The sequence below is a fragment of the Mustela erminea genome, chromosome 5 (assembly GCF_009829155.1).
Source record: "Mustela erminea isolate mMusErm1 chromosome 5, mMusErm1.Pri, whole genome shotgun sequence".
NCBI lineage: Eukaryota > Metazoa > Chordata > Mammalia > Carnivora > Mustelidae > Mustela > Mustela erminea.
Genome location: NC_045618.1, coordinates 61,932,559 through 61,959,886, shown reverse-complemented (window position 1 = coordinate 61,959,886; position 27,328 = coordinate 61,932,559). Strand labels below are relative to the sequence as shown.

The 27,328-nt window shown below is 37.5% G+C and overlaps 1 protein-coding gene and 1 long non-coding RNA gene across 4 annotated transcripts in view; one reads left to right on the top strand and one right to left on the bottom strand.

Moving 5' to 3' along the window:
* The window catches only part of INO80 (INO80 complex ATPase subunit), a 136,272-nt gene that overhangs the window by 5,703 nt on the left and 103,241 nt on the right, over window positions 1-27,328 (top strand). For all 3 annotated transcript variants that reach the window (XM_032343327.1, XM_032343326.1, XM_032343325.1), the window contains exons 2-5: window positions 23,758-23,943; window positions 24,177-24,346; window positions 24,439-24,506; window positions 26,538-26,705. In XM_032343327.1, the coding sequence (XP_032199218.1) occupies window positions 23,801-23,943; window positions 24,177-24,346; window positions 24,439-24,506; window positions 26,538-26,705 (549 nt within the window). In that variant the 5' untranslated portion in view covers window positions 23,758-23,800. The remainder of the gene's footprint in view (window positions 1-23,757; window positions 23,944-24,176; window positions 24,347-24,438; window positions 24,507-26,537; window positions 26,706-27,328) is intronic.
* LOC116590932 lies at window positions 185-16,080 on the bottom strand. Its single transcript, XR_004285788.1, has 3 exons — window positions 16,069-16,080; window positions 6,532-6,537; window positions 185-258 (listed from the first exon to the last, which is right to left on the bottom strand). It is a non-coding gene; the product is annotated as an uncharacterized LOC116590932 (long non-coding RNA).

The following is a 27,328-nucleotide window of genomic DNA, read 5'->3' as shown; positions in this document are numbered from 1 at the left end:
TGAACCAAAGGCAGACACTTAATGGACTGAGACACTTAATGGACTGGGTATCCAAAGGCACTTCGTTTTTAGTCTGTGTGTGTGTGTGTGTAATGTTAGTCACCATACTTCTAGTCTTCTTAAAAAAAATTTATTGAGACATTGTTTTCATTTGTTTAAAGGCCCTAATCTGCCTTTTTTAAACAGAAGCATTGTAATCCAGTGGCAGTGTATTAAAGCTGAGCCTTTTTTAGATCTTAGAGCCAGGTTACCTGGGTTCTCCCTCTTACTAATTTTCTAACCTTTGGAAAGCTATTTAAGCTTCAGTTTCTTCATTTATTAAATTAGAATAATTGTGCCTACTTTATAGAGGATAATTGTGAGAAATGAGGGCATAAATGAGTAATTGCTTAGAATGGTCTCTGGCACATAGTGCTCTCAACAGGTATTAGCTATAATTAAGAGTACCATTTTATTTTGGTAGTTTAATTAATCTAAAGTTTTAGTTTATAGAAATCAGGACCTTTTTGAATAGAAAATATCTCAGATCTTTTTCTTAGATAAGGCGGGGAAAATACATCAATAAAGAAAATAGTTGCAATGCATTAACCTTTGTGTTGATGTAATGAATACTATTAGATGTCAATAGAAATATCTTTTTAGTTGAGATCATAACTTAAAGAGGTAGTATGGCAACTTGAAGCGTTTTAGTTCAATGTCTAAAATGTTTCTGTCTTGGATGTTATTCTAATGTTAGTAATAGTTTGCTCTTTTTAGGGTCATTCTTAGAATGTAGTAGTAGACCCAGGCTCTAGAGCAGGGCTAGGAAATGTTTTCCTGTAAGTGGTCAAATAATAAATCTGTGTTTTGCTGGTCATAGCTTCCCTGTGGCAGCCTCTCAGCTCTGCCCTTCTACAATGGGAAAGCAGCCATAGTTAATATATAAGTGAATGAGTGGGGCTATGTTCCAACAAAACTTTATTTATGGGCACTAAAATTTTAATTTCAGGGGCACCTGGGTGGCTTGGTGGGTTAAAGCCTCTGCCTTCAGCTTCAGTCATGATCCCTGGGTCTTGGGATCATGCTTTCTGATCAGGCATCAGGCTGCCTGATCGGCATCAGGCTTTCTGCTCGGCAGGGTGCCTGCCTCCTCTCTCTATGCCTGCTTCTCTGCCTACTTGTGATCTCTGTCTGTCAAATAAATAAAATCTAAAAAATTTTTTATTTTAATTTCATGTGTCATGAAATATGATTTCTCCCCTTTATTTAAAAATGTAAAAACCAGGGGCGCCTGGGTGGCTCAGTGGGTTGAGCCTCTGCCTTCGGCTCAGGTCATGATCCAGGAGTCCTGGGATCAAGTCCCACACTGGGCTCTCTGCTCAGCGGAGAGCCTGCCCCCCCCCCCCAACCCCGACCACCTGCCTCCCTGCCTACTTGTGATCTCTCTCTCTCTCTCTCTCTCTCTGTCAAATAAATAAATAAATAAATAAATAAATAAATAAAATCTTTAAAAAAAAAATAAAAGTAAAAACCATTCTTACCTATCAAGAATACAACAATCAGTGGTGGGCTGGATTTGACATGCAGGCCATATTGTCCTGACTTCTGCTCTAGAGTCTTTATAACTCCCTGGCTAGGTAATCTTCTGCAAGTTAGTATGAAGACTTAATGTCATTTTTTTTCCCCTTGAGATTTTATTTATTTATTTGAGAGAGAGAACAAGTGGTGGGGAGGGCGGAGGGGGAGAGAGAGAAAAGGAAGCAGACCCCTGTTGATTAGGAAACCTGATAGAGGGCTCAATCCCAGGACCCAGAGATCATGACCCTGGTTGAAGGCAGACACTTAACCAACCGAGACACTCAGGCACCCCCTTAGTGTCATCTTTTAAATGGAGATAATAGTATCTACTTCAAATAGTTGTTAGGAGTAAGATAATCTGTGTTAAATGGTTAGCACCATCCCTGAGACACTGTTTAATGAATGCTGTATATATATAATTGTCTAATTGAACCCACTCATTTTACAGTGAGGCTCTTGGGACCGTGATAGAATAGCCGATAGTCCTAGAGTCTTTCTGTGGCTTGTCAATAGCATTAAAGTCACAGCTCTTGACTTCAGCCTCTCTACCCAACCTCATTGCTTCCATAGAGGATTGTAGTACCTTGTAATTTATTACTATTTTTTTTAAGTACGCTCCATTCCACGACACTGAGATCAGGAGTTGCATGTTCTACAGGCCGAGCCCACCAGGTGCTCCTAGTACCATGTAATTTAGTTAAAATACTGCTTGATAAAACTATTCTACTGGATACCTTAATGGTGGATATGACATTATGAATTTTTCAAAACCCATAGGTCTTTACAGCACAGAGTAAACTTTAACTTTGTGCAAATTAAACATTATTTAGGAGGTAAAGAGGTCCTGGGAAAGAATGCAGGCTGTGACAAGAGAATCTAATTGTATTAGAAGTGTATGAAATAACCTTACTGAAAAGGGAAGAAGGGATGTGTTGACCTAAGTAACCTTGGAAATGAGTGGAATCTAAGACAAGGAATTTCATATAAGCACTGTAATCTAATTGATAAAGTTGTATCCCATGAAGGTGCAGGTTAATTTTGATGCTGTTACGTGTGTGTAGTGCAAGTGAACAATTAGTAAATAGATGGTTAAGAGACAGGCTTTTCACTGTTAGGGTCTGGATTTACAGATAAGCAAGGGGAGAAGCTAGAATGATTCATGTGGTAATAGATTGGAGTTGGGAACGTGAGCATAAACTCATGTTTAGTTTAGTACAGATGGTTACATATTGAAATGCTTATATACCTATATACATTCTTGGGATTATACCCACACATTGTGCTGTATGAGCTGAGATTAAAAGAAACCCAGGAGCAACACCTAGAACCCAGATGTTAGTTTCTAATACAAAGGACTAGAGCTCTTTGGAGAAATGGCTGATTCTAGGACTGAGCAGGAAATCTACAAGATGAGCCTGGAACATCTTGTAGTGCCAGAAAGTAAGGAAGTGCTCTAACAACAACCACCCACCACCACCACCACCACCACCATCCAACCCCGTAATGAGGAAGATACGTCAGAGGAGCCTAGGACCCAGCTGAAAGAGCTCTCAGTGGCCAAAACTGGAATGATTTCAACAGCAAAATAAACTGAGCAGCATTGAATTATAACCCATAATATAAAATCAATACTTTTGAGTCTAAAATGTTCTAAATAAGTTCTTGAATAAATGAATATACTGTATGGAAGTATAAGCTAAGTGCATTAGCTTAGTTTTATGTCATCAGAGCCACTGGTTTGCTTGAGATCATTTAGACAATACTGGAGTTTCAGCATATGGGACTTTGGAGTCAGACTTCCTGGATTTCAGACCTGCTCTGACACTTCTGGCTGTGTGACCTTGGGCAGGTTCCTTAAGCTCACTTTCTTTATCTCTAAAGTGAAGGTTATAATAGTGCCTATGTCCTAAAAGGATTAAATGAGTTAATTTATATATAAAGTACATATGCATATAATGTTTGGCACATAGCTTTTTTTTTTTTTTAAAGATTTTGTTTATTGAGAGAGAGAGCATGAGCAGGCGTCGGGTAGAGGGAGAGGGAGAAGCAGACTCAATCCCAGGACCCTGGGATCATGACCTGAGCCGAAGGTAGACACTTAGCCTACTGAGCCACCCAGGCATCCCTGGCACATAGCTTTCAATAGAATGTGTATATAGCCTCCTTATTACAGTAGTATTTGATAAAACAAGATAAAAAATTTAGAATCCCACTTGGAATTGTTTATAATGGAGTCTCTCTCCCTACACCCTAAACTTCTTGAATAGAGGAAAAAGTCTAACTTCAATTTAAGTGTTCATTGAGGGTAGTTTGATGTACACATCCTTGTTCTAATTGACTGTATAGACTGTATAATGAAGAGAGTGAGAGTAAATACATTTAGTGTTAATAAACTCATAACACACTTATGTAACTGAAATATCTAATGAATGAAAAGCAAGATCCCTTTAGTATACAATTCAACTTGTGCTTATTTACGGATGGTTTGTCCCTAGCATGAATTACCTGAAATTTAATTTCTCAGACTGCTTTGGAGAACACAGTTCAAGACAACTTCTCTGTTGGCGTGTTCACTTTCAAAACGAAACTGACTTTTAGTATATGAAAACTAAATATAAAAGTGATTTTTGGAACATTGGCTGTTTATGGATACCTCTTACTTTTTATTCTTAGTAATAACCTTTCACCATCACTCATATAATAATGGAGGATAAACTGTATGGGACTGATAGCTAAAATTTCCCAGTACTTTGTGAGGCATCTCTCTTTTTCACAAGTAACCATTCAGCAAGCTAATACTATCTTTGCTTTGCTGAGGAATGAAATGAGTTGCTTACGTTTTCTGGGCTGCAAGTTCAGTCCTTTAATTTCTCTTTTCTATGGGAGTATCTTTTTCTCAGCTGACTCATTCCCTGGAAAAGGTAAGCGTTTTCATGGATCTAGCTATGAAATTTGTTGAAATAACTGGTTCTTCAGTAAGAGATCTATAGCTGTTCTCAAATTTTAATTTGATAAATTGTTATTAAATGAGTGCTTTTCACTGCAAGACTTATGAAAATAGAACCTAGGGACCTCTAACATAGCATAACTTAAAAAAAAATTTTTTTTTTTTTAAGTTACCATGTGGAAAGGTCCATTAGATACCTTGGGAAACAGTTCTTCCCTTTTGGATTTTTGATTGTGTAATAAATAAACCCTAAGTGTTTAATATATAAGGATTAAACTTGTTTGACCAAAGGTTCCGTCTGTAGTGTATACCATAGAGGCAGTTGTAAAGATAGTAAAGATACTTCTTTTATTATTCGGATAAGATGTTTTTGTTCCATATATGGTGAAGATACTCTTCTAGGAAGTTGAAATGATACTTTCCTAGAGGAGAGCACATGCATTGTAATTGATTTTTTTTTTTGGTAACATTTCATTTTGTTATAATAGTCCAGTGTCATTAATGAAGAATATTAATACAGGGAAATGTGGATAAGCATTTTTTTCTTCCTCACAATATGCCTTTGAGGTAGGCCAAAATATTTTGCCATTTTTGAAATTTATGAAAAGACTTTACTTTTTTAGCCAGGAGTTCCTCATTCTGTTTAAAATGCAGGTGTTGTTATTTCTGAAACTTTGTGTTTAGGGTGAACTCTGGGCTTGTTAATTTGCTAGGCAGTACCCAGGCTATTATAGTGATGCCTTTGAGCAGATTGTTTTTGTCTGCCTTTGTTTCTTGAGGACAAGGTCTTTTCCTCAATCAGTGTTTGGTATATAGTAACCTTTTAGTGAATATTCTGTGGTCTGAAAGGAAAGTTTTGTTTCAACTAGGGTTTTATTTAAAGAGGTTTTGTGATTTATTTACTTCTTATTTGCCATGTGCTAGGTTGACCAAAAATTTGTTGTTCAACTGTGGATACTTTCCAAAGTGAAGGATGAGGGACTATTAGTAATTATGCATAGGATGGTGAACTTAAAAGGTCTTGGGCAAACTAACTAGGAGGTGTGGGTCATCCAAGTCAGGAGGCTGTTTGTTTCTGTTCAGCAGTCTGGTGGTAAAGGATTGGGAATTTGGTGTCACCAACAATACATCTGAGTGCTAATTCTGGCTTGGGCAAATTCTTCAGCTTAACTAAAATGAGAAGAGATTTGAATTATTGTGATGATTAAATGGGCTAGTATTATTATGAAAGCACTTAGGACAGAAAAGCCCCTCACACTAGTGTGCCCTCAGTGTTGGTCCCTTATCTTCCCTTCCCATCTTGCTATACAAGAGTTTCTGTTCTCAACTGAGGCTGGCTTTGGAAGCTTTTTTAATGGTAAAGATTAACTGAAAGATTCCACTAAAATATTTTAGTGAATGCAGGAATGTTTTTCAGCTAATCCAGTGAGCTTATTTTTTGTTAAATTGTGTAATGTGGTGAGCATTACACAACCTAATTACTGTTACTCTTTCTCAAAATATTCATGAAAAATGTCTTTTTCCAATTATTTTTTATAAAATTGCTGGAAGATATTTTTATAATTTCATTTTGCAAAATAGTCACTTGTAATCTTTATTTCAACTTAATGGATTCATACAAATTTTACTAGTTAGAGAAAAGATGATTTAAATGAGAATTTCATTATTTCTTACCAATATTTATACTGTGCAAAATTATGTTTTCTTTTTGAGTATTTATTTTTCCCCCTGTATTTTTTGATATTTTGCTAATTTAGTCCATTTTAATTGAGTTTTTTTTTTTTAAAGGAAACCAAAGAAAAACAGTTTTCATAGACTTTGTGACTTAGTATAGGCATCCACACTGTGAACCAAAGGGAAGTATTCTGGTACCAAGACTTCCAGCTGCTTCTGGTATTGTGGATGATTCCTTATTTCCTAAACAACAGATAAGAAGATAACATAGAAAGACCTAGGGTTAAGAACAATCACAGTGATATAGATACAACTAAGAGAAAGAGGGTTACTTAGCTATTTTTAGCATACACTGAATTCTTACTTTCTGTAAAATATTCGAGAGTTAGGGAGGACACTCTGGTTTATCAGTAAGAATACTAGTTATGCACAGCAGATATGGTGTGAGCTTTTAGTGTCTACCTTAGTCTGGTACTGGAAGAGCACAAAAAAATACCTTTAAGGCCATGACTGGAAGTTGAATCCTAATTTGAGCTGCAAAAGAGAAAGTATACCAGAATCTTTTGGAGTAAATCTGGTGGCCTTGGAACTCCTCAGATTTCCATGAGAATCCTGATAAAGTTATGAAATTTGTGTTAGAGGAGATCTGTACCTTTATTTGGTATAGAGTTACAAATGGGGCCATTTAGCTTGATTACGTATTATTTGCATTGCCCTCTGCAGACTGATATATTTTTTTTAAGATTTTATTTATTTATTTGACGGAGAGAGATCACAAGTAGGCAGAGATGCAGGTGGAGAGGGAGAAGGGGAAGCAGGCTCCCTGCTGAGCAGAGCCAGATGCAGGGCTCCATCTCAGGATCCTGGGATCATGACCTGAGCCGAAAGCAGAGGCTTAACCCACTGAGCCACCCAGGTGCCCCCCAGACTGATTTTTTTTAAATATCCTTGCAAACTGATAAAGAATAAAACCAAGCAAAGAGTGATTAACAATTTTTTATATAGACATTATATAGACATATAGTTTTCATTAAGGCAGTTTACCAGTATTTTCTCTTATGGTTAGCCCTTCTGTGCCCTAAGAAATTTTTTTTTAAAGATTTTAGTTATTTATTTTTTGGAGAGAGAGAACAAGAGCAGAGGGAGAGGCAGAGAGAAAATTCCCAGCAGACTCTCAGGTTGAGGGTGGATTCCAGCGCAGGGCTTCATCTCATGAACTTGAGATTGTGACCTGAGCTGAAACCAAGAGTGAGATGCTAAACCATCTGAGCCACCTGAGCCCCTGTGTCCTAAGAAATTTTTATCTACTCCAGCTGACAAAGATATGTTCTAAATGTTTTCTTTTAGAAGCGCTATCATTTTAGCTTTTCATTTAAGTCTGTGGTTAATCTTTCACTTCATTTTTGTATATGGTAGGAGTTTGGGATTCACTCCCCCAAGTCCCCAAATATGGGTTTCCAGTTGTTTCAGCACCATTTCTTGGAAAAACTTTTCTTTCCCTATTAGATTGTTTCTCAAGAATCAGTGTGACTGGGGGCACCTGGTGGCTCAGTTGTTAAGAATCTGCCTTCCGCTCTGGTTGTGATCCCAGGGTCCTGGGATTAAGCCCCACATTGGGCTCCCTGCTCAGCAGGAAGCCTGCTTTTCCCTCTCCCACTCCTCCCGCTTATATTCCCTCTCTTGCTTTGTCTCTCTCTGTCAAATAAATAAAACCTTTAAAAAAAAATAAAAAAAGAATTGATGTGACCATGTTAAGTGTGGGTCTTTTTTCTGGACTCTGTTTTGTGCCATTGGTTTGTCTGTCCTTAGGCCAGTGCAGTATACCATCTTAATTACTGTAACTTTTATCAAGTCTTGTAATCAGATAGTGTGAACTCCCAGTTTTGCTCATCATTTTCAAACTTCTTTGAGCTATTTTGCTCTTCCATATAAATTTTAGGCTGAGTGTGTCAGTTTCTTCAAAGAACCCTTCTGGGACTGGACTTGGAATCTGTGGTTAAGAGAGGATATATAGGAGAGAATTAACATCTTAATAATAATATTCCAGTCCATGAACATGAAATAATAGTAACACATATGTCTGACAAAGGAATTATATCTATAATATAAAAAGGACTTCTGTAGCTCAGTTGTAACAAGACTACAGCTTTTTCAAATGTGGTAAAAAAAAAAAACACAATAAAACTTTAACAGATATTTCATAAGGGAATTTATATAAATGGCCAATAAGCATGTGAAAAGGTCATCATTTGTCAGGGTTGTGCAAATTAAAATCACAATGAGACACCGTTGTAACACCAGGTGTTGGCAAAGTTGAGAAGGAACTAGAACTGCTTTTCATTGTTGGTGGGAATTTAAAACATTAGAACCATTTTTGGAAAATTGTTTGGTGGTTTGTTATAAGGTTAAACAGATATCTCTCTGTGGCCTTGCAGTTCCATTCCCAGGAATTTACCCAAAGTGAATTGAAAACCCAAATATCCATCAATAGGTGAACAAATAAACTGTGGTTATATTCATTCCTATGATGGAATCTGATTCAGCAACAAAAAGTAGTGAATTCCTGATGTATGCAGTAACATGGATGAATCTCAGAAAAGAATCCAAGGGGTGTCTGGGTGGCTCAGTCATTAAGTGCCGGCCTTTGGCTCAGGTCGTGATTCCAGGGTCCTGGAATCGAGCCCCACATCCGGCTCCCTGCTCTGTGGGAAGCCTGTTTCTCCTTCTACTCCTGCTTGTGTTCCCTCTCTTGCTGTCTCTCTCTCTCTCTGTCAAATAAAAAAATAAAATTAAAAAAAAAAAAAAGAATCCAGACACAAAAGCATACGTGCAATATGATTCCCTTTTTCTAAATTTCTAGAGCATACTAGAAATTAGTTCATTTGTGGTGCTGGAAATCAGAATAGTGATTGCCTTGAGGGTTGGAGCAGTTGACTGGGTGGAAATGGAAGGCTGAGAGAACTTTCTGGGGTAATTTGCTATTCTTATGTATCTTGATAGGGATATTAATTAGGTTTATGTATGTGTATGTCAAAACTCATCAAACTATGTATTAATATTTGTTTCAACATATGTTAAAAATCGTTTTTTCTTTTTAAGATTTTATTTATTTATTTGACAGAGGTCACAAGTAGGCAGAGAGGCAGGCAGAGAGAGGGGGGAAGCAGGCTCCCTGCCCAACAGAGAGCCTGATGTGGGGCTCGATCACAGGACCCTAGGATCATGACCTGAGCCAAAGGCAGAGGAATAACCCACTGAGCCACTGAGGCGCCCCTCAATTTAAAAATCTTCATAATTTTTCTTTTTCTTTTTCTTGTTTTTTTTTTGAGATTTTTATCTATTTAACAGAGAGACCGCCAGCTAGAGAAGGAACACAAACAGGGGGAGTGGGAACAGGAGAAGCCAACTTCCCACTGAGCAGGGATACCGATGCTGGGCTTGATCCCCGTGAACTGAAGGCAGATGCTTAATGACTGAGCCACCTAGGTGCCCCAGCCTTCATAATTTTTCATTTGAAAAAATTACATGCAGTACATGATCCTGGGATTGAGCCCCGCATCGGGCTCTCCACTGAGTGGCAAGTCAGCTTCTCCCTCTGCCTCTCTGTTTGTGATCTCTCTTGCTTTCTCTAAAAATGAATAAATAAAATCTAAAAAAAAAAATGATGAGGGTTTGGGGTTCAGATTATCTATATTCAAATCCACAATCCCTGTTAAATAAAAGTCACTTAAAATGTGTAAATAACATGGTTCCTCCTCCATAAATGGGATAATAGTAACCAATTTCTTTTTAATTAAAAAAAATTTTAATTCTGTTAATTAGCATAACCGTCATTTTTCACTTTTTTAATTTAAATTCAGTTATTTAGCTTAATAGTAACGGTCTCTTTAAACAAAATGTTTGGATGGGTTCTGTGTTCTTAGAGGTCTTACACTATTCAAAATTTTATGAGAACCCTCTGTATGACAGTTAAATTGGTAAACTGTAGTAAATTTTTTTCACAATTTATCATTCAGTTTTTGTCTGTATTATTTTGTCCTGTGCAGAAATAATACATTTTAACATGTTTATTGAGGTATAATTCCCAGCCTGTAAAATTCACTCACATAAATTATATATGGGTGGGGCGCCTGGGCTCAGTCCCTTAAGTGTCTGTCCGTGGCTCAGGTCATGATCCCAGGGTCTAGGGATCTAGGCCCGCCTACCTGGCCTCGAGGCCTGCTCAGCAGGGGAGCCTGCTTCTCCCTCTCCCACTGACTGCCACCCCCCCTTACCGCCACCCCGCCACCCCCGCTTATGCTCGCTTTCTGTCTTTCAGATAAAATATAAATAAAGTATATATGGTTTTAATATATTCATTGTCTTTAGTTATAGTCACAGAGTTTCTTTCGTCAACCACCAGCGTCTAAGTTTAAAACATTTACACCAGCCCAGAAGGAACCCCTACCCATTAGCAGTTACTTCTCATCCTGTAGTGCCACAGTCTGCAACCCCTCTCCCCCAAGCAACCACTGATCTCCGGAGTTGCCTTTTTCTGGTAATTTATTTATTTTTAAAAGATTTTATTTATTTATTTGACTGAGAGAGAGAGATCACAAGTAGGCAGAGAGGCAGGTGGGGTAGGGGGAAGAGCACAGAGCCTGATATGGGGCTCGATCCCAGAACCCTGGGATAATGACTTGAGCCTAAGGCAGAGGTTTAATCTGCTGAGCCATCCAGGCGCCCCTTTGGTTATTTCTTATAAATGGTATCTTACAATATGAGGCCTTGGTTGAGTAGCTTATTTATGTAGCATAATGTTTTCAGGGTTCATCCATGTTGTAGCATCAGTCAGTATTTCGTTCCCATTCAGTTGCCAAGAAATATTCCATTAGGTGAATATATCATATTGTCCATTTGTCACTTGATGGGCATTTAGGTTGTTTCCACCTTTTGGCTGTTGTGAATGTTGCTGTGAAGATTTAGGTCTAAGTTTTATTGTGGACTTATGTTTCCATTTATGTTGGGTATATCCAGAAGTTACATATGGTGACTTTATGTTTAACCTTTTGAAGAACTGCTGGACTTTTCCAAAATAGCTACACCATTTTACATTTCCACCAGCAGTATAGGAGGGTTCCAGTTTCTCCACATCCTTGTCAGCTGTTTTGATCTTTCTTCAAATTCATACTAGTAGGTGCTAAGTATTATCTTACTGTGTTTTTTATTTACATTTCCCTGTGACTAATGATGTTAAAGCTTCTTTTCATGTGCTTATTAGCTATTGGTATATCTCCTCTGGAGAAATGTTTATTCACATTCTTTGGCCATTTAAAAATAAGGTTATTTGCCATTTTATTTATTTTATTTATTTTTTTTTTTAAAGATTTTTTATTTAGTTATTTGACAGAGAAAAATCACAAGTAGATGGAGAGGCAGGCAGAGAGAGAGAGAGAGGGAAGCAGGCTCTCTGCTGAGCAGAGAGCCCGATGCGCGGGACTCGATCCCAGGACTCTGAGATCATGACCTGAGCCGAAGGCAGCGGCTTAACCCACTGAGCCACCCAGGCGCCCCTATTTGCCATTTTATTATTGAGTTTCAAGATTTAAAAAAAAAATACATTTGGGATATCAGTCCCTTATCCGATACATGATTTGGAAATCTTTCCCCCAATTGTTGATTTTCAGTTTCTTGATAGCTTTGCTTATAGCACTAAAGTTAATTTTGATGAAGTCTAATATATCTATTTTACCTTTTGTTGTTTTGTTATTGGTATGATGTCTGAGAAACCATTACCTTATTTGAGGTCGTGAAGACTTACCTCTGTTTTCAAATACAGGGTTTATAGTTTTAGCTCTTATTAAATTTATGTCTGTGATCTCTTTAGGGTTAATCTTTGTGTATAAAGAAGAGATCCAAGTTTATTTTTTTGCATGTGACTATCTAATTGTCACAGTACCAGTTACTGAAAAAGCTGTTCCTTTGCCATTGAATTATCTTGACAGGCTTGTTGGTAATCGGCATTGAATTACCTTGATAGACTTGTTGGTAATCGGTTGACTCTAAAGGTAAGGGTTTATTGTTTGGACTCTTAATTCTGTTCCATTGATCTATATGTCTAGCCTTATGTCCTAGCACACATCTTAACTGCTGCAGCTATGTAGTAAGTTTTGAAAGTGGGAGTTTGAGTCCTCCAGCTTTATTCTTCATTGTCAAGATTGTTTTGGCTCTCTTATGGCCTTTGCCCTTCTATATGAATTTTTAGGATTAGCTTGTCCATTACTGCAAAAAAGCTAGCTTGAGTTATGATAGGTGTTCCATTTATTCTATATATCATTACCATCTTCAGAATATTAAATCATTTGATCCAAGAACCATAGAATGTTTTCTCATTTGTGTAGTTCTTTAATTTTTTTTCAATAATGTCTTGTTTTCAGAATATATATACAAGTCTTGGTTAAATTTATTCCAGAGTTCGTATCCCTTCCTCCCTCCCTTTCTTTTCCTTCCTTCCTTCCTCTTTCATATTTTATTCTTTTTGATGCTGATGTAAATGGAATTATTTTCAGATTGTTCATTGGTGGTATATAGAAATATTATTGATTTTTGAATATTGGTCTTACAGTCTGCAAGATTACTGAACTTGTTTGTTAGTTACAATAATTTTTTAGTGCATTCTTTAGGATTATCTATTTATAAGAATCTATAAATAATAGTTTTACTTCTTTCCAATTTGGGTGATGTTTATTTTAATTTGTTTTGTTTTGTTTTCCTAATTGCTGTGGCTAGAACTTTAAGTACAGTTTTGAATATGAGTTATAAAAATAGACAACCTTGTCTTATTCCTGATTTTAAGGGGGGTAGCATTCTATCTTTCACCATTGGAAGGATGTTTTGAGTGTTTTGTAATCACTCTTTATCAGATTGAGGGAGTTCCCTTCTACTTCTAGTTTGTTGAGTGCTTTTATTTTGAAATGGTACTGCCTTCTCGCAGGTGGTTTCTTTCTGTATTAATTGAGATGTGCTCAAGTAGTTTTCATCCTTTGTTCTGTTAATGTGCTATAGAACATTGATTGATTTGCAGATGTCCTATAAACCTTCCATTCCTAGGATAAATTCTACTTGTTAATGGCGTATAGTTCTTTTTATATGTTGCTGGATTTAGTTGTTAATATTTTATTGAGGATTTTTGTTTCCGTAAGGGATATTAGCCTGTAGTTTTCTTGTGATGTCTTTGGGTGGCTTTGGAATCAGGGTAATGCCAGCCACAAAGAATGATGTGGCAATTGTTCTTTCTTCTGTGATCAGGAAGTTTGTGAAGGATTGATATTAATTCTACTTTAAGTGTTTGATAAAATTCACCAGTGGAGCCATTTGGCTTGGGTTTTTTCCTTTTCCTTTTTTTTTTGGTGGGAAGTTGGAAACATTAAATTTTATATGGTCATCAGACTACATGTTTTCTGTTCTTTGGGTCACAAATACATAGAAGGATCTTCTACCTGCTGTTTCCTCATCAAAGATGTAGATATTTATAACTAATGTAGATAGTAGGATTGACTGATTTGTTACATGACAGTTAACATAGACTCATAAATATTCATTTTTTCCTGAATTCCCATGGCACTTTATCTGTCCGTCTTTTTTTTTTTTTTTTTTAAGATTTCATCTACTTATTTGACAGACAGAGATCACAAGCAGGCAGAGAGGCAGGCAGAGAGAAAGGGGGAAACAGGCTCCACACTGAGCAGGGAGCCCGATGTGGGGCTCGACCCCAGGATCCCGAGACCATGACCTGAGCCGAAGGCAGAGGCTTAACCCACTGAGCCACCCAGGTGCCCCTATCTGTCCGTCTTTTAAGTGATTTCCCAAGTGCGCTTTTTATTGTTATTTGAGTCTTACCTCCTCTATTAAACTGAATCCATTGAAGGAAATACCTGTCTTCACTGTGCTTAAGAGTTCAGCAATTGAAGGGCTGAGTGAATGAAATGTTACTTTGGTATTCATGTGAAAATTTACAGCTCACTTCTCTTTGGTCTTATTTCCATGTATTAGAATATGACGTGCATTTATTTGACCTGGTCTTGCTATTTGTGCTACAGTCCTGCAACTTATCAGTGTAACCTGTTGATCTGATTCAGTAGATCACATTCAGTCATAACGGGTTTGGGCTACAGAGTGAGTTACAGGAGAGCAGAGGTGAGAAATTCAGGTTTTGTTTGGTTTGGTTTTGGTTTTTTTTTTTTGAGAAATTCAGTTATTTTGTTCCTTTAATGTTTATAGCCTTTTGTATAAGCCTAGAGCCCATAACCTCCTACAGGCTGTCTTTAGTCCTGCAAAGGCTTTCATGCTATGTAGTTGGGGGGTACCTGGGTGACTCAGTCAGTTAAGCCTTGGGCTCCTGTCTCAGGGTGCTGGGATCTAGCCCTGCATAGGCTCCCTGCTCAGCAGGGAGCCTGCTTTTCCCTCTACCCCGGCCAGGCCCTCCCCCTGTTTATGCTCACTCTCCCGGCCCAAATAAATAAATAAAATCTTTTTTTTTTTTAAGTGCATTTTTTAAAAAAAAAGCTATGTAGTTTGTTTTGTAAGAGCTATACCTTCATTCGGCCTTTCCTGTATTAGTCTCGGTAAGTTTAAGAATTATTTCTTAAAGTCATATATAATTGAACTCTTTTTAGGTATTTGACTGAATCATTGATGGCCCCATCTGGTCTTCTCTGAGCTATTTTGATAGGTACTTTGCCCAAAAAATGGTCAGATAAGTCTGGATTCCTCTTGGAGAGAGACTCTAAGTACATTAGCATATTGAACACTAAAAATTCTTAGGCCTAATGTTAATGGCCTTTAATATTTTTTAATATTAATGAACATTTGCTAATATTTTGATCTAGTATTCAGAGAGGTAAACTTTGGGAAATGCTTTTATAAATGATTGGTATGAAAACAATTTTGGGCAGTGTCTATAAAGAGAAATCAGAGATGAAAATAGAGTTAAGTATAGAAAGTTTAAATGTGTAGGTTTTAGGACAAATACTTGTTAATGGCCTTCATTGTAATTCTAGTACATTATGAGGTGGTCATTATACCTTCTTACCATTGCTGTTACAGGAAAAATTTAAAAAAAAATTTTTTAAACCAAGCCAAAAACTGTTAGATTAGGCTACCATTTGAACAGTGCTTTCTAGTTTATCTCCATCCAGAGATAGGGTGGCTTTCTCTCCAAGTAATTTTAATTATTTTTATTAGGCTTTTCATTTGGAGTAAGATGAAAATCCTATCCTTGGGTAAGAATTGGCAGTTGGTGCAGGTATCTTCAGATTTTTATCTAGAAGTAACACTCGGATCTCCTCTTACCTCCCAGTATTTATCTAAAGCTTGTCTGATAGACAGTTTTTATGTGGGATTGCCCAAAAGATTTTCAGTACATGCATTCTCCTGTTCAGTAAGTATGGCTAATGAATAATTGAACCCATTCTGCTTGACTTTGTGTTACCTGAGTTTTGTATCTTTTCATTTTTTCTTTCACCCCCAAATCATTTATCCAGGATAGAAGTAGAGCCCTATTTATGGTCCTGGGCCATAGACTGTCTTTATGTAGGATGTAACATTAGAATTAGAGTTCTGTAGCCATGACCTTTGACACTATGCATAAAAAAGCAAATTAATATGGTCATTTGTAGGGCGTCTGGGTGGCTCAGTGGGTTAAAGCCTCTGCTTTAACAGAACTTTGGGGGACTCCACATTTAGAATAAAGAAAGTTCCATGAAGGAGGTAAAGAAGAAATAGTCCAAGAAGTTGTCAAAGACATGGAGAGTATCCAGAAGCAAGTGTCAGTCAACAATTTCGACTTCTGTTTGTGCATTTTGGTAAATAGTGCTTTATCAGACAAAGTGGTTCTCTCAGCCTTTTCAGACCTAACTCTCCCTTTATTATTATTATTGTTATTTTTTAAGAGTTTGTTTATTCTTTGGAGAGAGAGAGAAAGAGAGCATGCACAGGGCAGGAGCAGAGGGAAAGGGAGAAGCAGACTTTCCCCTGAGAAGAAAGCCCCAATGGGGGCCTTGATCCCAAGACCTGGAGATCACAGCCCACACTGAAGGACGACACTTAACCATCTGAGCCACCCAGTGCCCCCAATTCTCCCTTTTTTAAAAAGATATTTTATAGTATTTTCTATCTCGAAATGAAATCTTTAGGTAATATTTTATACATAAATATGTATACACTTATATATATATATATAAATTTAAAAAACAGTATGTGCCCCAATTGTAATATATTGAGGAAAAAATAAAATAATTCAGATATAACTTATGTATTTTAAAATGTGACTGTGTGGGGCTGACCCACAGTGGATGACATAACGAAGTAGTCCTGTCTTTGCACCAGGATGTAGAATCACCTTGATGGAAGAGTTGAAAATGTAGAGTGATAAAAATCTACTTGTATTTGTGATTCACATACCATAAAGAATAAGAGGAAAAAAGAGGGAACTACAGTAGAATAGAAAAGAATGGGGAGATTTGCTCCTTCTCAAGCCCTTCAAGATGAGGGAGAATGAGTTCAGGTTTTTGAGGAAGAGGGAGAATTGTTTGAAATAATCTTTGTAGAGAATGAGAAGCAATTAATAAGAGGTGGGTAAAAGAGTTTTTGAGAAAGTCATGTGCTCTGTTGAAGTTGGGTAACAGCCGGTGGGTCAGATTAGCACAGCCCTGTCGTTTCCTTGTAGAGAATGAGAGAAAGACAAATGTAGGAGATGAAAGTATAGGTTATTAGAGAAACCAGTTTTTCAGCTTTTTGTCATTGTTGTTAAGATTTTAGTTTTAAGTAATCTCTACACCTAACGTGTAGAGATTTTAAATAAACTCTACACCCAACAACTCTGAGATCAAGAGTCTTGTGCTCTACTCACGGAGCCAGTCAGCACCCCAGAGAAGCAGCTTTTAACAGACTGGCCGAGGCAACTGGGTTGGATAGAGAAGCTACCCATTTTAAAGGTGATTAAAAAAATAATTGAGGATGGTGGTGATGGATGGTTGGCATGACTCTGTGAATGTGCTTAATGCCACTGACCTGTACACTTGAAATGATTGAAATGGTAAATTTTATATATATTTTACCACAGTGAAAGGAATCTAATTGAACACTTCATTAAAATATTCCTTTATGGGGCGCCTGGGTGGCTCAGTGGGTTAGGCCTCTGCCTTCAGCTCAGGTCATGATCTCAGAGGCCTGGGATCGAGCCCCGTGTTGGGCTCTCTGCTCAGCAGGGAGCCTGCTTCCGCTCCCCACCCTGCCCCCCCTCTGCCTACCTCTCTGCCTACTTGTGATCTCTGTCAAATAAATAAATAAAATCTTTTAAAAAAAATCTTTAAAAAATACATATTCCTTTATTCTCCAGGTATCATCATAAGACTATTTGTGGAGCTATGTCAGAAACTTCATACTTGAAGTACCTCCTCTCTTTAGCCTTATAGAAATAAGGGAGTACATCATGCTTGCCATTTCAGCCATCAGTGGTGATATGCTACAAAGTGATTCTGGAAGAATCAGACTGCAGGATTGATGTGTACTGGGAGTCACATGGGGGCACATATTGAGCATTGTTAAAGACTGTAGAGGTAACATGATCTTTCCTGGACAGATTGGTTCTGGGTTCATGTTCATATACAGCTTAGTTGTTGAGGAATTATTTTTTGAAACTAGTTTTTTATTTAATCACTCAGTATTACTTTGTAGTCTTGTCTTCATACCTTCTTAATTAGGACCATTTTCATTATCAGCCAAAATAAGTACATGAGATCAATTATTTTATTTTTTTAAGATTTTATTTATATATTTGACTGAGATAGCATGAGAGGGAACACAGCAGGGGAAGTAGGAAAAGGAAAAGTAGGCTTCCTGCTGAGCAGGGAGCCCGATGAGTGGCTCTATCCCAGGGTCTTGGTGCAGGGCTGGATCAAGCCTTTGGGATCCTGACCTGAGCTGAAGGCAGACACCCAACTGACTGAGCCGCCCAGTTACCCAAGATCAGTTATTTTTTAGTGAAGCATTTAGGAGGGAGCCAAGCAGCAATTTTATATGCTTTAATTTATATGTATGTATATCCAGATGAATTATTTGAGATGAATTATATGTACTCTCAGAATTTTGCTGTATTTTCAAAACTGTGTTTCTTTGAAATCTTTTGGAATGGGTGCACGTTAGGTCTTAAACTGAAAACTAGAACCTGTTGAAGTCTTAAAAAAAATCTTTTTCATTCTTTTCTCTTTAACTGTTACTAAAGGCTGCTATTTTAAATTCATGAAATTTACCTCATTTTTATGTATAATTCAGTGATTTTTTTTTAAAGCTTTTATTTATTTATTTGACAGAGAGAGATCACAAGTAGACAGAGGCAGGCAGAGAGAGGGAAGCAGGCTCCCCGCTGAGCAGAGAGCCCGATATGGGACTCGATCCCAGGACCCTGAGATCATGACCTGAGCCGAAGGCAGCGGCTTAACCCACTGAGCCACCCAGGCGCCACCCCCCTTTTTTTTTATAATTCAGTGATTTTTAAACAAACTTACAGAGTCATACAACCATCAATACAGAGTGTATTTAGAATATTTCCAACTTTCCTAAAAGAGATGTCTCATATCCTTTTACAGTCAGGTCCCCTTTATACATCCAGCCAACCATTAATCTACTTCTTTCTTTCTTTCCTTTTTTTTTTTTTTTTTAAAGATTATTTTATTTATTTATTTTATTTGACAGAGAGAGAGAGAGAAATCACAAGTAGACAGAAGTAGGCAGAGAGGCAGGCAGAGAGAGAGGGAGAAGCAGGCTCCCTGCTGAGCAGAGAGCCTGATGTGGGGCTCCATGCCAGGAGCCTAGGATCATGACCTGAGCCGAAGGCTGAGGCTTAACCCACTGAGCCACCCAGGCGCCCCACTAATCTACTTCTTGACTATAGCTTTCTTTTTCTGGATATTTCATATAAATGGAATCATATAATATGTGGTCTTTTGTACCTGGCTTTTTTTTTTTTTTTAACTTAGCATAATGTTTTTCAGACCCAACATTGTTGTTGCATGTATCAACTGTTTATTATTTTTTTATTGCTAATAATATTTTTTGTGGGTATATGTCTTGTTTATCCATTCACCAGTTGATAAATGTTTGGATTATTTTGCCTTTTTTTTTTTTTTTAAAGATTTTATTTATTTTTTAGACAGAGAGAGACAGCAAGAGTGGGAAAACAAGCGGGGAGAATGGGAGAGGGAGACCCAGGCTGCCTGCTGATCAGGGAACTCGATGAGGGGCTCGATCCCAGGGTCATGGGATCAAGGCCCACATTGGGCTCCCTGCTCAGTGGGAAGCCTGCTTCTCCCTCTCTTGCTCCCCCTGCTTGTGTTCCCTCTCTCTGTGTGTCTCTTTCTGCCAAAAAAGCAACAACAAAACAGTTTAGCTACTTAATCAACTGAGCCACCCAGGTGTCCCGAATTTTCTTCTAGCACATAACATTATAAACAAATTAATGTGTTGCCTATTTAACCTAAAAATTATGCCAGTATCCTTTTCAATAATTCCAGGACTAAATTTTCACATCAATATTGAATTGAACTTTAGGCAGGACTGTTCCACTATTAACGTTATTCTGTTTTAGTGTCTTTGTAAGGAAATCAGTTAAACAATGATTATTGACAGCTTATATTATATTGACAGCTTATATTAGCCATTTATTGACCTTGAACTAAAGACTGGACTAATCTGTTCAGTTTAACATAGATCTTAGTTGATGCTTTTATAAAACCCTGCACCTCAATGAACAAAAATGGTTTCTAGACAGGTATTTCAAAAAATGCAAATAAAATTCTAAGTGATCTTTACTCTGCAGAATTGGTGCTTTAAAAATAATGGCTCGGGGGGCGCCTGGGTGGCTCAGTGGGTTAAGCCACTGCCTTCGGCTCAGGTCATGATCTCAGAGTCCTGGGATCGAGTCCCGCATCGGGCTCTCTGCTCAGCTGAGAGCCTGCTTCCCTCTCTCTCTCTCTCTGGCTGCCTCTCCGTCTACTTGTAATTTCTCTCTGTCAAATTAATAAATAAAATCTTTAAAAAAAAAATAAAAAAATAAAAATAATGGCTCGGGGCACCTGGGTGGCTCAGTGGTTTAAGCCTCTGCCTTCGGCTCAGGTCATGATCTCGGCATCCTGAGATCGAGCCCCACATCAGGTTCTCGGCTTGGTGGGGAGCCTGTATCCTCCTCTTTCTCTCTGCCTGCCTCTCTGCCTACTTGTGATCTCTCTCTTGTCAAATACATCAATAAAATCTTTAAAAAATAAAATAAAAATAAAAATAAAAATATTTGGCTCTTGGAATTGGGTTCTTCACAACATCAGAGCATAAACTCGAGCAACTTAAGTGGTAGAACCTGTCTAGGGAGACAGTTTGCTGAGATTGAAAAAGCACCAGTTTAGGAACTAAGAAACTTGGCTCTGTAAAAGAGCTCATGGAATATGAACAAGTTATTTAATTTTTCTGGTTTTTAGGGTTTTAAAAAAATTTTTAAACATTTTATTTATTTATTTGAGAGGGAATGAGACTGAGCACAAGAGAGGGGAGGAGGGAGAAACAGACTCGTGCTGAGCAGGGAGCCCTATGCCGTACTCAGTCCTGGGACTCCAGGATCATGACCTGAGCTGGAAGTAGTCACTTTACCAACTGAGCCACCCGCCACCCAGGCCCCCTGGTTTTTAGTTTCTTCATCTGTAATATGACCTAGTTGGACTAGATAATCTCTGTGACCCCTCCCAACTCTGAATATGTGAGCATACACTGTTTGAAAATAACTCTGAGATTTCTTACAAAGCCCTTTTACATATACTTAATTTTATCCCTAAAAGATTCTCTGAAGTAGAGAAGGCAAGTCATTTTTAGAGGATAGATAGAAAAGTTGGATATAATTTTTTTATTATTATTATTTTTAAAAGATTGTATGTATTTATTTGAGAGATAGTGCAAGCTGGGGTGGGGAGGAGGCACAGAGAGAGAGGGAGCAGCAGACTCATTGTTGAGCGGGAGCCCGATGTGGGGCTTGATCCCAGGACCCTGAGATCGTGATTGAACTGAAGGCAGATGCTTAACTGCCTGAGCCATCCAGGCGCTCCTATTTTTTTTTTTTAATATTAATTGAAGTATAGTTGATAGACAATGTATTATTAGTTTCAGGTATACAACGTAATGATTCGACACTTCTGTGCATTACTCAGTGCTCCCCACTCAGCATAGTCACCTTCTGTTACTGTTATGTTATTATTGACTACATTCTCTATGTTATACTTGTCATCTCCATGACTTTTTTATTTTATAATTAGATATTTGTATACAAGTCCTTTATCAGATATACAATCAGATATACAGTTATACAACTTGCAGATATTTTCTTCTAGTCTGTGGCTTATTTTCATCTTTTTCATGATATTGCTTAAAGTACAAAAGTTTAAAATTTTCGTGGCCTAATTTCTCAGGTTTTTTTTTTTTTTTTAAATGGATTATGCTTTCAATAACATATCCAAAGACTTTCTGCTTAATCAAGATCATGAAGATTTTTCCCCTATGGTTTCTTATAGAAGTTTTACAGTTTGGGGTTTTACTCTTCAGTCCCTGTGTCCATTTTGAGTTAACTTTTATCCATAGTGTGAGGTAAGGATTTTTTCTTTAAGTATAAATTAATCTTTTTCTATGTGGATATGAAGTTGTCCAACACAATTTGTTGAACAGATTGTCTTTTCTTCCTTTGAATTGCCTTGGCACCTTTATTGAAAATTGACCATAAGTGTAAGCGTTTTTTGTTTGTCTGTTTTTAAAAGATTTATTTATTTATTTTTGAGTGAGAGCATGCAAGCACAAGCAGGGTTGGGGGTTGTGGGGCAGAGGGAGAGAGGGGGAGAGAGAATCTCAAGCAGACTGCCTTGAACACAGAGTCTGACATGGGGCTTGATCTGATGACTTGAAATCGTGACCTGAGCTGAAATCCAGGTGTCAGGTGTTTAACTAAACTAATCTGCCAGGCATGGTTGTTTTTTGTTTTGTTGTTGTTTTTTAAACCCCAGCCCTTCTTTTTTTTTTTTTTTCTTTTCTTTTTTTGAAGTCAGTTGTATGCCCACTGTGGGACTTGAATTCAAGACTATGAGATCAAGAGTCATATGCTCTTCCAACTGAGCCAGCCAGGTGCCCCTGTAAGGTTTTATTTCTGAATTCTCAAGTCTGTTCTATTGGTCTTTGTGGTTATCCTTATGGCACTATCACACTGACCTGATTACTGTGGCTTTATAATATGATTTAAAATTTAAAAATGAGGGCACCTGGATGGCTCAGTTGATTAAATGTCTGCTATTAGCTCAGGTCATGATTCTGAAGTCCTTGGAAGGAGCCCCACATCAGGCTCCCTGCTCAGCGGGGAGTCTGCTTCTCCCTCTCCCTCTGCCTCTCCCCTGTTTGTGTTCTCTATCTCTCGCTCACTCTGATTCTTAAATCTTTTCAAAAAATAAATCAGAAAGTGTAAGTTTCTCAACTCTTTTCTTTTTTTTTAAGATTTTATTTATTTATTTGAGAGAGAGAGAGCATGAGTGGGGGTCAAAGGGAGAGAGATAAATAGGCTCCCTGACTCCAGGCTTGATCCCAGGACCCTGAGATCATGACCTGAGCTGAAGGCAGACACTTAACCAACTGAGCCATCCAGGCACCCTGAACTCTCTTCTTTTTTAAAATTATTTTGGCTGTTTTGATTTCTTTGCATTTTCATATAAATTTAAGAATTAGCGTGTTAATTTCTGAAAAAGGAAAGGAAGCCTCCGGGGAGATTATGTTCACTCTGTAGATAACTGGAGGAGAATTTTTAATGTATCCTTCAGAAGAAAGATTATATTATATAGGAAACTTTAAAAAACTATGGTAAAAAGAGAAGACAGCACAAAGGTATTAATGATTTCCTTTAACACCATAAGGTAGCAAAGAAAATACTGAAGCTATATAGCTTTGTTTCTCACTCTTACTTATACTCTCTTTGCTTCAGTTTTTGAAATCATTTCTGTATTTTACACTTTACAGAATGTTTGCAAGTGTGTAAAATACTCTGACAATATCTCTGTTCCCTTGTAAATGGAATATCTCATTCATATATACAAATTGTAAATACAAAAAGAAAAAGAAAGCTGCTCTTTGGAAGGTGATGCTGAGAACTGAGAACAAGTGTTCCTCTAGGAGGTGTACAGGAGAGCTTGTGGTGTAGATTTAGGTAATTGTGAGTAATTGTTCATTGTAGGACAAAAGGTAAGTGGGTGTAAATTTTAAGGTACTCTTTCAAAAAAGTATAATATGATTTTTTGTTGTGACATATGACAGTATTTCTATATTTTAAAAGTTTCCTCATTCTTCTAACTTCTGTCCTTGCATTAGGAAAAAGTGCCTGATAAGAACTTTATTACTATCTTTCTACAGACTGCTGTCTTCTTGTCTTGTGTTCTAGAAGGTCTGATTTGTCTTCACATTGATAGCAAGCAGGCCAAATAAAGGGAGAAGAAGTAGTATTCTGTCTTTCACTGCTTAATCTCATTATGCAGCCGAGAAGTCGGAGAGCCTTGTGCATGAAGACAGATTTGTTCTATGGCCTCGGAGTTGGGTGCCGGGGACGATGGCGGCTGCACTGAGCTGGCAAAGCCCCTCTATCTTCAGTACTTGGAGAGGGCCCTCCGGTTGGACCATTTCTTGCGACAAACATCAGCCATCTTCAACAGGAATATTTCTAGGTATGTGATTACATATTCCCAATAAAATGTTTGACCACCTTCTGATTCCCATTATTTCTGGTTTTAGGGTTAAAGTATTTTATGATTTTTGGTATGTTTGATATTTTTTCTTCCTTCTTTCAAATAGAACACAGTCATCTTTTTTAAAGGATCAAGTTCTTCTATCTGCTAACCATAAATTACAGTATTTTGCTGGGTCAGCTGTGATTGTAGATTTATTCTTCAATTTATAGTGATGAGAGTGAAGATGGACTGGATGACAGTAATCCTTTATTGCCTCAGTCTGGGGATCCCTTAATTCAAGTTAAGGAAGAACCTCCAAATTCATTGCTTGGAGAAACTTCTGGAGCAGGCAATTCTGGAATGTTAAACACATACTCGCTGAACGGAGTTCTGCAGTCAGGTCAGTGTGGTGTGAGATCCCTGTTTGGACTATCAGTTCTCTTGGGGCAGTCTAGCTTTCATTTTTGTTGTTCTTTATGTTTCTTTACACAGAATCAAAATCTGACAAAGGGAATTTATATAACTTCTCTAAGTTGAAGAAAAGCAGAAAGTGGCTAAAGGTAAGAGATAAGGCAAATGTTTATAATTCAAATAACCTACTAAAATTACAAAGAGAAGGGAAAGTTATTGACTCATTCTGACACATGAGCAGAGATTTCTCTAGACAAGAGTCTTCTGTGGGTGTGATTTTTTTGAAGAGATTATAGAGGAAAATCTGGAGGCCTCAATGAAGTTCATTTTAGCAAACATTTTTTATTATAAAGCACTGTGCAGAGCAAAGAGTAAAAAGAAATGAGAACCTTGCCCTCCCTGGCTCACATTGTAATCAGGATTATTAGTGTCTTTTTCATTAGTTCTTGAGTTGTTGGATGTTGATTGAGTACATCCTACCTGCCAGATGCTATTATACACAGACAGGGTTCTTGCACTGTAGAGCTTACATTCAAATGGGGGGAGGCAGTGAGTAAGTCTGTAAACAAATAAATAAAATGGCTTCTTTAAAGAGGTAACATTTCATCTGATTTCTGAATGGTCAGAGCTATGTGAATGTTTAAGGAAAGAGCATTTCGGGGCACCTGGATGACTCAGAGGGTTAAACCTCTGCCTTCGGCTCAGGGTCTTGGGATCAGGCCCTGCCATCGGGCTCTCTGCTTGGCGAGGAGGTGCTTCCCCCTCTTTCTCTTTGCCTACTTTTGATCTCTGTCAAATAAATAAATAAAATCTTTTTTAAAAAAAGAAAATAAAAGAGCATTTCAACCAAAAGGAACATAACTATAAAATTCCTAGAAAGGAAGCAACTCAGTATGTTTGGGGGAGAAAGAAGGCTAGTATAGCCGGAGCACAATGAAAGAGGGAATGGTAGAAGATGAGGTTAGAGAGCCTGATTGTGTAGGGCCCTGTACACCATGTTAAAGAATTTATTAAAAATTGAAGTATTTTATCCTGGTAAATTTCTGTGTGTATTTATAGGCAATATAGAGTGTTTCTATATTTTCTGTGGGTGTTTATAGGCCAGGAAATGGTAGACTCTTGTTTACACTCTTTCAAGATTACTGTCATTGGCCCAGCTGAATTAAGGGTAACATTTCTTCTGTTGAAACGAATTATTTCTTTATTATTTTCTTGTGAAGGAGCTCAAAGTAATTTAAAGGCATTTTTTCATTGTAATTATGAGGTCCTTTAAAAGGCTTATTGTAAAAGGCTACGCTCAAAGTAATTTAAAGGTGCTCTTTCATTATAATCATGAGATCCTTTAAAAGGTTTATGGATAAAGGCTTAATTTGGTTCATATCAGTGAGGCTTTAAGCTGTTGGCAATGCAAAAGTCTTTGTTTAGCCATCACATTCTTAAAAATTGAGATACCATTCACATGCCATAAAATCCTTTCAAAGTGTGTATTATAGTAAAGTTCTGTACAGCCATCACCACTAATTCCAGAACATTTTCATCCCTCCAGAAAGAAACTCTGTGGTTATTAGCAGTTACTTCCTATCGCCCCTGGCAGCCACTAATCTGTTTTCTTTCCCTACGGATTTGCCTGTTTTGGATATTTCATCTAAATGGAATTATATAATATGTGACCTTTTGTGCCTGGCTTCTTTTACTTAACAGAGTTTTCAAGGTTCATTCATGTTGTGGCATATATCAGTACTCCATTCCTTTTTATAGCTAAGTAATATTTCATTATCTGGATAATAACAAAATCAGTTCATGATTTTTTGGATTGTTTCTGTATTAGTTACCATGGCTGGCTTGTTTTAAACTCAAAGGTTGTGGGGTTTTTGTGTGTTTTTATTTTTTTGTTTTCTTAGTTTTTCCCTTGGTATTTGACAACTAAAATATCCTACATAGAGTTGTAAGTACTTAGTGAAATCCAGCTTTTTTGCTCTTTGTAGCATTTCCGTATGTTAGTCCTCTTGAATTCAAGCCCACTAGGTTCAGTTGGTATCCTTTTCTTTTCTGCATCAGTTGGGAAACTGAAGTTACTGTCTTCCAACTGTTTTTATTCTTGTGTTGGGAAAAGATGCTTGGGTTTTAGAAGGATTTGCCCCATAGTGACAGATTCCATTCCCATTTCCTTCCGTTTGCAGAGCATTCTGCTAAGTGATGAGTCCAGTGAGGCAGATTCTCAGAGTGAAGACAATGAAGAAGAAGAAGAAGAGGAAGAACTCCACCTCAGCAGAGAAGAACTTCATAACATGTTGCGGCTGCACAAGTATAAGAAACTTCACCAGAATAAGTATAGCAAAGACAAGGAGGTAAGAGAGTTTCAGTGGAAATCTCAGACCTTCGTGCTGTGTACTTAATTTAGCCTGTTTTTAACATTCATTGAAGACACATCATTTTACCTTTAGATGGTGGTGGTGGTGATTCTATTACAAGCTTTATTGAAATATAGTTCATATACCAAAAATAACCTTTGAAATCAAGTGTACATTTCGGTTGTTTTTAGTATAATCATAAAGATGTGTAACTGTCACCACTACATGATTCTGAAATGTTTTCTCCAAAACGAAAACCCGCTCCCCTTAGCTCTTGTCTTTCATTTTCTCCCATTTTCCTCAGCCCTAGGAAGCCACTTAGTGCTATAAATGTGCCTATTCTAGACATTTCATGCAAATGGAACAACATTTGGTACTTTATGTCCATCTTCTCACTTAACATGTTTTCAAGGTTCATTCATATTGTAGTTTGTATCAGTACTTCATTCCTTCTTATTGCAAAATAATATGCCATTGTGTGGGCATACTGCATTTTACTATCCATGTATCACTTAATGAATTAATTGGATTGTTTCTGTTTTGGGGCTTTTAGAAATGATAGCTATGAAGAGTGAGTTGTTTTCATTTTTTGGCTGTTACAGATAATGCTGCCTTGTTGA